Consider the following 12,189-nt stretch of genomic DNA (forward strand, 5'->3'; position numbering starts at 1 on the left):
TGCCACAGAGCAACTGGGCCCGTGAGCCACAATTACTGAGCCTGTGCGTCTGGAGCCTGTGCTCCGCAATAAGAGAGGCCGCGACAGTGAGAGGCCCGCGCACCGCGATGAAGAGTGGCCCCCGCTTGCCGCAACTAGAGAAAGCCCTCGCACAGAAATGAAGACCCAACACAGCAAAAATAAACAAGTAAATAAACTCCTATCCCCAACATCTTCTTAAAAAAAAAAAAAAGAATCCTCCTGCCAATGCAGGGGACATGGGTTCGAGCCCTGGTCCAGGAAGATCCCACATGCCGCAGAGAAACAAAGTCCGTGCACCACAACTACTGAGCCCAAGTGACACAACTACTGAAGCCCTTGCACCTAGGGCCCACGCTCCGCAACAAGAGAAGCCACCGAAATGAGAAGCCTGTGCACCACATCAAAGAGTAGCCCCCCTGCTCACTGCAACTAGAGAAAGCCCGTGCGCAGCAACGAAGACCCAACACAGCCAAAAATAAATAAATAAATTTATTAAAAAAAATAAAAGAGGCCAATAGAATCCAGCCATGGTGGTGCCCCATGTTACTGGCATGTCCAGTGAAAAACAATTTTTTGTTAAAAAAATTAACATACTCAGATCCCTCAGACCTAAGGGTTATCCCCTGATTAGCTAAGATTCTTGATAAAGGGAAAAGGGGATTTGTAATGTGCATTAAAGAGCGGAGTCATAAACTGATATAATGATATATCAATTAAAGCCTTGCGACCAACTGCAAAAATAAGAACTCTAACTTCTACTTATATTTTCTTCCTTGCTGTGTTATATGTATATTTATATCTATTTTAACTAATTATCCTTTACTTTTAACTTTCTTCTATTTTATGTAGGATAAATTAGTGAAAGATATCAAAACAATTCTGTGGCAGAATTAAAGGAGGAATTACTACCACCCAGAGATCCTGGACTTCAAGCTGGACACAGAAAATGATCCTTCAGTGTGACCCCTTTGGAGGAAGGAGTGAAGGTATTTTTCAATTGTATAAGGAATATTGCATTATATTAAGTGGGAGCATTTTTATTTTATATAGTTTTTATTTTCAGAATTGTAAGAATAGTGAGAAGCACATTTGATGCTGGGTGGTCAAGGGACAGACTATTGTCGACATTGTCATTTTGGGGGGCTGCTTTGGAAGTATGGTGAAGACTGCTAGTTCCTCCCCAAATCCATCTCCCCTTCATCCATAATAACAGAACCTTGACTTTTAGCTGTGCATATTGCCATACGGAATAAAAATTACATTTCCCAGTCTCTCTTGTAGCTATCTTATTAAGGTAACTAAGTTCTACCAATGAGTAGCAGATGCATTGTGTGCTATTTCTGGGAAGGCTCCTTGAACTAGAGAGAACACGTGCCCTTTAGTCCTTCCCTCTTCCTCCTAATGCCATCCTGGCATTAGGTGGATGCAATGGTTGCAGAGCCAGCAGCCATCCTGGATCATAAGGTTGTCTTGTGACTAGAGGTCTTGCATGGTGGAGAAATATCAGAGCATGGGCCTTTGATGACATTGTATTCTTTCAGTAAAATAAAATATAAACAGATTTTTTTTGATTGTCCAGGCAAGCACAGGGAAGACCAATATAAGCAAGGCATGTTTCTATACTAAGGAAACTTATAAACAAGTGGGGTGAATGACAATTATGCAAGGATGCTCTGTAAGCACACAGGTGGTGCACCTAAACTAATACTGAGTGGATGATGGTGTGGTCTGGGAAGTCTTTCTGGAGGAAGTAACCCCCTTACAAATGAATGGGATTTGGCCAATTGTTGGAAGAAGGGGTTGAAAGAGCTTCCTTGGCAACAGGAGTTAAGGGGTGTTAACAGTCATTAACACCTCAAGAGACAAGTCTGGGAGGTCAGCTAGGGTAGGAGTTTGAACTTTATCCTCAGAACAATGAGGGGCAAGTGAGAGAGGGAAAGGATAGAGGAACTAGAAAGGAGCGTGACACCAAAGGCACACCTGGCCCTGATGAAGCACCTGAAATGTATTAGGAGGGTGTAAGCACTAAATAATTTGTTGGAAAAGCAGCGCTGGTCCAGGCTCCACCGTGGGGGAGGACGGGTTCGTTTAAGGAAAGAGAACACACAATTAGGCACGAAGTTGATGAAAAAATAAATCACAAGATACTACTGGAGTCTTGGAGATTTCGGGTCCCTTTCTTTTGTTTACCCGAACCGCTTGTCTAGAAGTGCTCCCAGACGCCAGCTTGGCCAGCCCTCTCTGCCCACGGCACTCTACAATTCCCCCCCACACGCCCCGCCCGCCAAGGTGATGATAGAGAGGCTCCCTGGGGCGTAAACTCAGTCAAAGCCTCTGAAGAGCGACCCCTCAGCCACAGCAAACGAGAGAGCTTGTCTGTCTGATGGGCAGGCAGTCCTGCTGGATGGGCCGGATTGGAATGGGAGGCAGCACGCCGAGAGCGGCCACCAGCTCTCTGAGGTCCCGCGGGCTCCCTCCGCTGCCCCGCCCCCGCGCTGCCCGCCGCACCAGCTGCTTGCCTGGGAGGTGAGGGGCGAGCATCCCCCAGCCCACCGAGGGAGCACCGTGTGGGGCGCACTATGAGGATTTCCGGGAGAAAACAGCCCCGCTTACCACCGAGACCAGGCGGCAGCCATAGGGACCATTCTTTTCCTCACTCTGCGTACGCAAACTTAACCTCAAAAACACAAACCCTGTCTTTGGCATTTCTGGATTTAGAAATAAGCATCACTCCAGCATGACATTTTCAAGGAAAAACGCCAATTAGTTCATAGCCCCAGAGTCGTAAAGTTTATTTTTAATGTTTAAAAAGATTGCAACGTTTGTCGCTGTTGAAATAAAATAACTAACTTCTGCAAAGCAACAAGTAATCATCAGCAGAGAGAGAGAGGTGTGGGGCTGCGTCCCAGGAGAAGGGGGCGACGCGGAACCCGTCAGGCGGCTCGGGGGGCGTCGGGGGGGCCGAGCGGCGCGGGGGCGCGCGGCAGGGGGCGGGGCTCCGGGGGGCTTGCGGCGCGGGGCAGGGGTCGGGGTGGGGGCTTGCGGCGCGGGGGCCGCGCAGTGCAGGGGGCGGGGCGGAGGCGCGCGGCACGGGGCGGGGCTCTGGGGGGCTTGCGGCGCGGGGCAGGGGTCGGGGTGGGAGCTTGCGGCGCGGAGGCCGCGCAGTGCAGGGGGCGGGGCGGGCGGTGTGGGCGGGGGCGCGCGGCAGGGGGCGGGGCTCCGGGGGCGCGCGGCGCGGGGCAGCGGGCGACGTGGGGGCGCGCGGCGCGGCGCGGGGGGCGGGACTCCTAGGGGCGCGCGGTGCACAGCCCGGGCGCGCGGGGCTGGCGGGCGCGGCGCTGCCAATCGCAGACAAAGGCCGCCCCAGTGAATCATGTGGTGCCGGGGGAGGAAGTGCGGCTTATTTTCTTTCCTCCAGTCGCCGGGCTCTGGGTGGAGCGCGATGCTCGGAGACCCCCGCGGGGGCGGCGGCGGCCGCGAGCCCAGATGAAGCCCGAGCGCCCCGGCCGTGCCGTAGCGCCCCCGGCCCGATGGAGGCCCAGCCGTGGGACCCCCTACGCAACGACTCGCTGCCGCCTACGCTGACCCCGGCCGTACCCCCCTACGTGAAGCTCGGCCTCACTATCGTCTACACCGTGTTCTATTCGCTGCTCTTCTTGTTCATCTACGTGCAGCTCTGGCTGGTGCTGCGCTACCGCCACAAGCGGCTCAGCTACCAGAGCGTCTTCCTCTTCCTCTGCCTCTTCTGGGCCTCCCTGCGGACGGTTCTCTTCTCCTTCTACTTCAAAGACTTCGTGGCGGCCAATGCGCTCAGCCCCTTCGTCTTCTGGCTGCTCTACTGCTTCCCCGTGTGCCTCCAGTTCTTCACCCTCACGCTGATGAACTTGTATTTCACGCAGGTGAGTCTCGGGAGGCCGCCCCCGCGGGCGGGAGGCACCTGGAGGGCGCTCACCTGGAGGGGGCGATGGCAGCCGCCGGGGCGGGTCACAGAGCCACCGGCCTGAGAGCGTCCGGGGAAGAAGCATTGGTTCTGGGGTGGTCCGAGCCCTGTCCTACCTGCAGACCGTTGTCCCAGGTAACGCCCTCCCATTCCCAAGGGAGGCGAGGGAGAAGGGACAGGAAAGTGAAGGCTGGAGGCCACCGCAGCCTCTGCCCTCAGCTCAGCATCACCCAGTGGGTATGGTCCTCCGTGCGCGGGGAGCAGCATCTCCGTGCACACAGGAGAATCGGTATTGATGGGAGGTGTGCCCCCCAGGGACACTCGAACCCTAGAGTTTTCCCTCTATCCCCTCATCCCAAAGGATCTAACCCCCCAGCCCGGAAAGATCACCTGCACGTTGGCCTCCAGGTTGGGGCCAGACACTGGCTTTGTGAGGCAGGGTGGGACTGCCCTGTTTTGGATGGGATGTTTTGAGCCTCCAGAGTGGGAGCCCTGCTGAAGTGCAGCTTGCTAACTCATTCCACAGGATTGCTAAACAGCAGTCGGGGCAACACCCAGCTCCTGAGCTGATGCGGCGGGAAGTCAGGGTTGCTGTCTGAGCTCATCTGAGAGGCCCCGAGAAAAAGCCGTAGAAGTTTGCTGGGGCCCTTTCACAGGCACACGGGAGTCGTTTTAGGAGGCAGATTGTTAATAAGCTAACGGGAGAACGTGCGAATTGACTTGGCTGCTGTGACGGTTGACTTAATGAAGTGCAGTAATTGGAAAGTACTTTGCAAATACTGTGTAAAAGCATTGCATAAAGGTGTAATAGCACAATACCGTCGTCATCATCATTGTCATCTCTGCTTCTCATTAGCTTTCCAAGCACTAAAATGTCCATTTTCACTAGGACCCTGCCCAGGGGTGAGGCACCAACCACATCACCTGGTAAGGGGAATTTGTACCAGCAAGCATTCCATTCCTTTTAATAGTGTCCTTATTTATTAAAAGAAGATGCTGTTGCTTCAAAAAAAAAAAAAGAAAAAAAGAAAAGTTAGAAAACGGATTGCCCTGGTGTAGTGGGAGCCCCTGACTGAAAATTTGGAGGAAATACTTTTGGCTAAAAACTAACATATGTACCCTTTAGTAGCTATTATAATCTTATCAAAAGGGATCTATACTCAAAGCCTTCTCCTCGGTCCAGTGTATCAGCATATTTTCCAGTCCACAAGTAATGTGTGTCATCTGTCCAAATACAACTTTTAAACCCGAAAACCAGTTCAGGCAGTCAGCTACGTTGCAGACACTCTGGCTTGTTCATTGGATGGAAAGGGCTGATTCCAGCAAGATACATAAGTCAGGTAGGTTGATGTTCCTTCAAGAACTGTGACGATGATCTGATTGCATATTGAGATCTTTATTCTGGTCCCTTTCTGAGAAAAAAAGGGCAGCGTAAAGCACTGCCATGGCTCTCTGGCACTCACATGCAAATTCTGCACTCAGAGCTGGATTAGGGGCAGGGCTTCACATTTTCTGCACCATCTGCTGGCTGGTGAGTAAATGCTGAGCGAGGGAAAGAGTGACCAGGCCCACAGCCTTGCAAGCCAAGAGGCTGCAAGCCACCACTCTAGCTTCTTTGTAACTGTCAGGACTTGTTTTCTTTATATCTCCAGGGTGGCTGGCAGGGGCAAGTGGTACTAACTGGTGGCATCTCAGACCCTGGCAGAGAAGCCATTCTCTGGCTTCCTGGCAGATACTCTGATACTTCTGGGGTGTTATAAAGGGGTCGCCCTTTGACTCCCTGCTCAGACGCCCCTCTCCCCCCTCCCCTCCCACATGCCTTCTCTTAGGCAGGGTTCTCAACCACTGGAATGGCTGGGGGACCTTTAAGGATTACTGCGGCCTGGGGCCCTTCTTAGAGCACATAAATCCGATTTCGGAGGGTGGCGGGTAGTGGCTAACAATGAAGAAGCATGTGCTGTGTGCTAGGCTTGGTTCTAAGCGGTTTGTCTTATTTATTCTTCCCAACAACCCTCTGAGGGAAGTACGGATGGTGTCCCCATTTTTCAGAGGTGGGTCAGGGAGGTTGTATGACTCACTCAAGGTCACACGACCAGTGAGCCCTGGAGCCAGGAGTCGTCCCTCCTCCCCCACCTTCTCACCCCGCCTCCAGACCAGGCTGTACAGCAGAGGCTCCGAGGCCAAGGCTGCCAGCTTCTGGGCCAGGGCAGCCCTGCACGAGGCAGGTCTGTCTGCAGAGCTGGGGTGGAGGGTCTGGGGGGGGGGGCGGCCGGGAAGGGCCGGGTTGGGGGGTGAGTTCAGCGGCGTCTGGGCAGCCGTCTCCCCCAGCTGTTCTCTCTCCTAATTTGGGGTCTGGCCCTCAGACTCCTGGGGTTCCTGGGTGTGACTGAATGCGGCGGGCTCAGCTGCCCCCTGGTTCAGCCTTGTCTTGAGCCCTGGGGCAGATTCCTGCCATTACAGGCTGGTTTGAGGAAGGAAAAGGAGAAGTGAGGCCTCTCGGTGGGGAAGAGGTGGTGTGATTACTGGACACTGAGGCAGGAGCCAGCACCTACTGCGCCTTAGAGTGCGGTGGGGAAGCTGCAGGGGGGTTACTGTGGGCGCCTGGGGCTCGGGGTGGGCCAGCAAAGGCCTGTGAATCCGGGCAGCACCTGGCGTGTCTCCCAGGGCCAGTTACCGACCTGCTGCAGGACAAGGGCAGCCCTAGTGCTCTCCCCAGGGTTGGAGCGGGTTAAAGGAGGTGCCCTCTGTGCTGCATCCTTCCGCCCCTCCTCTCCCTCAGTTAAGGTGCTCTTTCTGCATCTCCTAATAGCCGGAGCCCAGACTCTGGCCAAACCACAGTCCTGAACGTCAGGCCCCAGCACTGGCTCGGCCCTTTATCAGCCCACTGTGTCATTGAAATAATTTTTCCCACCAACCTGCAGCTTTTATGTTTGTCAGATGGCAGTGGCCCTGGGCCTCCCATTGCGGGGAGGATGGAAGTCACCAGTTCCTCACAGCTGTAGCTCGCAACGCTGAGAGTCAAAGGGACTGGGGGGTCCAGCCCTTCATTCTGCAGATGAGGCAGCCGAGGCCTCGGGGATTCTGGTGACTTGTGCTGGGTCCCCCAGCCAGGCACACAGAGCCAGGAAGAGTGCTTGCTGCACACAACACCCTGCAACTCAATGCATCCTGGTCCGGGAACGAGGAGGCAGCTGGAAGGCTAATCCAGGGACCCTGTCTTCTCCACCCCACCGGGAAAAGGAAGGTGGTGACCTCAGGCATAAGTGGATCTCGCTATGGCTCTTGGCAGTCAATTTAATCAAGAAATGTTTACCGAATCTGTTGTGTGCCAGGCCCTAATCTAGGAGTTGTGAAGAGGGAAGCTTCTAGGCCTCTTGATGATTATGAAGAAGTAAGAAGCTTAGGAATACACACTTAGGAAGCCTTTGCTGGTCCCCAAGTACCTTATTTCAAAGCTAGGAGCACACGGTTGCACAGGGGCCGGGAGTCCTCACCTCTGCACCAACCGTGGCTGCCCGGCCCCTGGCAGCGGCTCCTCGTGGTCACTCAGTGGACTCACAGCTGCCAGAGCTGTGTGTGTGTGTGTGTGTGTGTGTGTGTGTGTGTGTCTGTACACACACACACACATGCAGGACCAGGAGAAGTTTCTTTATTAACGTTCAGTCTATCATCTACCACCAGCACTCCCCAGGAAGTCACTTCCTGATTTTACTTCTAAAAACTGCCCCCCAAGAAGAAGCTTTCCAATTTTAACAGCCCTATTTCGCAAGATCTGTCCTCCAAGCACTAGCTCTTTGTTCTCTCTGTCCCCCACTCTTGTGGCTTCAATGCCGAAGGGCTCGCCTGCCAACGTCAGGGGAACCAAATTTCCTTCACGGCCTCCGCACTCGTGGGAACAGTTAGCCTCTTCTCAGCGTATCTGAGCTCCAGCCCATTGACCAGGAAGCCGTGAATTCTCAACAGCAGAGGCTGAGCTGAGAATGGTCAGTGTTGTCCCTGTGCTGTGAGCCCAGACCTGTGGCTCCCATTCCCATTGGAGCCTGGGTCTGGTCCCACACAGCCTCACGCCTGTAGGTTTTTGCTGCATCCTTTTGCTCCCCTGCCTTTCCCTGGGTCAGACGAGCAGGGACTAGCAGGGAGGCAGAAAGAGAGCATCATCGTAAGGCCCTTTTCATTGCTCAGGTGGGTGGTGTGCGGCAGTGCCCTTCCCGCCAGAGGGCTGTGATGCGCCCCCATCTTCCAGCCCCCAGAGACGTCAGCTCGGAGGTTCCGGGTGGAGCAGTGAGGACTGGTCTGATTGGATAAGAGCATTGATGAAATTGATGCCACTCATCCGAATGACATCCCTAAGAGTGTCAGGTTTTTGGAAGCATCATAGTGTGTGATCCCAGGATCTGTTTTCATCCACTGATTCCTGATCGCCTTGCAGTTCCAGGGAGAGGAGAGAAGCCTCTTCCCTGTTCTAGGTTTGGCACGTCTGTTATCTCAGGACAGAAATGGCCTCAGCACACAGGTGACCATACCTGGCACATAGACACCCCCAGAGGTCCGCAGAGCTTGTAAATATTTTACTTTTGATTCATCCTGTGGCTAAAGTTTAGAGCCTGTTAACCTCTGAGGACAGAGGAGGTCCAAGTGGTTTTACTCTTGAGTGGGTTATTTCCTCAAACTTGGGCGTGGAGGACGCAGGAAAGGAAGTCCAGACAGTGCCCGAGTCAGTATTTTAAACCTTGTGTGTCACATATGGTCTCTGTTGCATGTTGTTTTTTCTTTTTTAGACATCTCTTTAAAAACATAAAAACGATTCTTAGCTCACAGGCCATACGGCACCAGGCTGCAGGCTGAACTTGGTCCTCGGCACAAGGTTAGGACAAAGCTGGCGTGTGTCACCAAGCTCCCATCCCACCTTGCTGTTATTTTTACTGTGACAGGTCCTCGGGCACGTTGGAAACAGGCCGTGGCTTCTCAGCTTGTGGTTAGAGTGTCGTTCACTCAGCGAACAGATCTCATCAATCACCTGCACACGGGTATCTGGGCTCAGAGACAGTAAGCTGGAATTTGTGCCCTGAGGGGCCACAGACTATAGGGAAAGACAGACAAACTGAGGCGGCAGTGCCGGGAGCCACATGCCACCCACAGCACCCGGGGGAGGGGGGACCTGTCCCGGCCTGCGAGGCGTGGGGGAGCTGGGGAGACACAGACGAGGGGCCTTGGGCTGGACATCTTGTGATGTCACCTTTAATGACAGACACACCGGTCAGGCTACATAGTGTGTAAAGCACAGGGTAAACGTCTGCACACACTGCTCTCCTTGCTCCCCAGACCTAAGAGCCGTCAGAGGTCACGTTGCCCATCAGGCCATGTGACGGTCTGTTGGTTGTGTGTGACCGGGGGCAGACAGGGAGGGACGTGGGCCGAATGTGAGCCCGGCTGGCTCCTGTGGGCCCAGCCCCGGCAGGACCACAGCCCTGTCCTGATGAGACGGCATCACTGTCTGCACAGAGGCCCTGGTCCTCCCAGCTTTCAGTCGCACAGTCTACTGACATGACCTTGGAGACACATTTCACTCACTCGACAAGTGTGTTCTTAAAATTGGGGTGAAATTCACGTGCCGTAAAATTAACCATTTTAATATGTATGACTTAGTGGCATTTAGTACATTCACATTATTATGCAACGATCACCTCTGTTCAGTTCCAGAACATTTTCATCCCTCCAAAAAGACCCTCCACGCCCATTGAGCGGTCACTCCCTTTCCCCCGCTCACCCCAGTCCCTGGCGGACACCGATCTACTTTCTGTGGACTGGCCTGTCCTGGATACTTCCCATCAAAAGAGTCATACACTAAGTGGCCTTTCGCGTCTGGCTTCTTTCACTCAGCATGACGTTTACGAGGTTCATCCATGTCGTAGGGTGTGTCACTAGCCCATTCCTTTTTAAGGCTGGCTGACGTTCCATCACAAGTGTGTTCCACAGTTCGCTTACCCACTCATCTGCAGAGGGACACTAAGGTTGCTTCAGCACGTGTTTCTGAGTGTCTGTTATGCCCTGGAGGCGGTGCAGATTGGGTGAAGGTCACACGTAGTTCCTGCTTTCAGGGAACTTGGCGTTGAACAGGGAGAAGAAGAGACCACGTAAATTCCGTCTCCATGGAGCCAGTGGCCCATGTGACTTAGTGACAGTCCTTACAGTGGTGACACCAGATGCGAGATGTTTCTGATAGAAGATTGGGGGCTTAATTCACTCCGTCATCTCTGCAATTCTCCCTCTAGGACACACGCTTTAAACAGAACCAATGACTTTGCTACTATTTAAGTGTAAGTCAAATCCTTTCGCCCTGCTTTGTTCACGGCAGCCTCTTGGGGTCCAGGCCACCACCAGGATGGAAGAGTGAAGCTGGGGGAGGGCTGGCCCCGACCGTTGGGGCCATGCGGAGCTGTGTCACCCCTCCCACGACAGACTTGGTGGCATGTGTTGCTTCCTCTTGGGTTCTCCCTGCTCGGGGTGGGACATTCTCAGTTCCCTTCATTGCTTCTGATGGGATGCGGGTTTGTCCCTCACCGTCCTGGTCATTATCCCAGGTGTCTCCATCCAGTGTCCTTCAGTGAGTTGGGGGCAGCGCAGCAGCAGACCCGCGTCTCGCTCCCCAAGAGCAGTTTCTGTCACCACGTTCCTTCCCCTGGAGGAGGTACCGCCGGCAGTCCTCTTGGGCAGGATACAGGAGCATCCTCTGACCTCGTCTGAGTCTGTTTGGCTGCTACAATGAAACACGACAGACTAGGCAGCTTCAACACCAGGAATTTCTTTTTCCTTTTCTTTCTTTCTTTTTTAACAATCCATTGCTTTCTTTTCTTTCTTTAAAAATTTTTTATTTTATATTGGAGTATAGTTGATTTACAGTGTTGTTAGTTTCAGGTGTGCAGCAGAGTGATTCAGTTATACATATACATATATCTGTTCTTTTTCAAATTCTTTTCACATTTAGGATTATTACAAGATATTGAGTCCCCTGTGCTATACAGTAGGTCCTTGTTGGTTGTCTGTTTTATCTATAGTGGTGTGTATTTGTCAGTCCCAAACTCCTAATTTATCCCCCCGCTCCACCTCTCCCCTTTGGTAACCATAAGTTTGTTTTCTGTGCCTGTGAGTCTGTTTCTCTTTTGTAAATAAGTTCTTCTGTATCATTTTTTTTAGATTTCACATATGAGTGATCTATTTGTCTTTCTCTGTCTGACTTACTTTCCTTAGTATGATAATCTCTGGGTCCATCCATGTTGCTGCGAATGGCATTATTTCATTCTTTTTTATGGCTGAGTACTATTCCATTGTATATATGTACTACATCTTCTTTATCCATTCATCTGTTGATGGACATTTAGGTTACTTCTGTGTCTTGGCTATTGTAAATAGTGCTGCTATGAACATTGGGGTGCGTGTACCTTTTTGAATTATAGTTTTCTCTGGATATATGCCCAGGAGTGGGATTGCTGGGTTGTGTGGTAGCTCTGTTTGTAGTTTTTTAAGGAACCTTCATACTGTTCTCCATAGTGGCTGCACCAGTTTACATTCCCACCAGCAGTGTAGGAGGGTTCCCTTTTCTCCACACCCTCTCCAGCATTTATTGTTTGTAGGCTTTTTGATGATGGCTGTTCTGACTAACACTAGACACTTCGCTCTCTCGGGAGGCTGGTCGCCTGAGGGCAGGGTGTCGGTAGGGTCGGGCTCTGGCAAGGGCCTCTTCCTGCTTGCAGACAGCCGGCTTCCCCTCGCGTCCTCACGTGGTAGGGAACAGAGGGAGGCTCCCTGGGGTCCCTTTGATAAGAGCACCAATCCCACGCACCAGGACTCCACCCTCTTGACCTGAGTGTTCAGAGGCCTCCCCTCCTCCTACCATCACAGTGGGGGTTAGGATTTCAACCTGTGAATTTGGGGCGGACACAAACATGTAGTTCATAAAAAATACCACACTGCTCCCAGCAAGGGCAAGAGTTCCAGGAGACCTCAGAATTGTCCTTCCTTCCGAGGCAGAAAGTTATTTTCTGGAGGGAAGAAACCCCTGAGGCCTCTTCACTAGGTGTTCTGTGGTCCGTACGTGATTCGCCGAGAGGACGGGGGTCCGGTGGCGAGAGCCGCGGCCGATGCTGCTGCAGGCATACGAAAGCCCGAAGCCGTGGGGCCCGGCTGGCGGGTAGCCCAGCTGAGCTTCCCAGGTGGAGAAATGTATCTTC

The 12,189-nt window shown here is 52.8% G+C and overlaps 1 protein-coding gene across 2 annotated transcripts in view; it reads left to right on the forward strand.

Annotated features, from left to right (window-relative positions):
* Positions 1-3,381: 3,381 nt before the first annotated feature.
* Positions 3,382-12,189, forward strand: part of GPR137B (G protein-coupled receptor 137B) — a 56,903-nt gene continuing 48,095 nt past the window's right edge. Inside the window, exon 1 of one of the 2 annotated variants that reach the window (XM_060126248.1) lies at positions 3,382-3,920. In XM_060126248.1, coding sequence (XP_059982231.1) covers positions 3,552-3,920 — 369 coding nt within the window. In that variant the 5' untranslated portion in view covers positions 3,382-3,551. The remainder of the gene's footprint in view (positions 3,921-12,189) is intronic. The other variant, XR_009536085.1, reaches the window with a different exon arrangement.

Source organism: Lagenorhynchus albirostris, chromosome 16 (genome assembly GCF_949774975.1).
Source record: "Lagenorhynchus albirostris chromosome 16, mLagAlb1.1, whole genome shotgun sequence".
Classification (NCBI taxonomy): Eukaryota; Metazoa; Chordata; class Mammalia; order Artiodactyla; family Delphinidae; genus Lagenorhynchus; species Lagenorhynchus albirostris.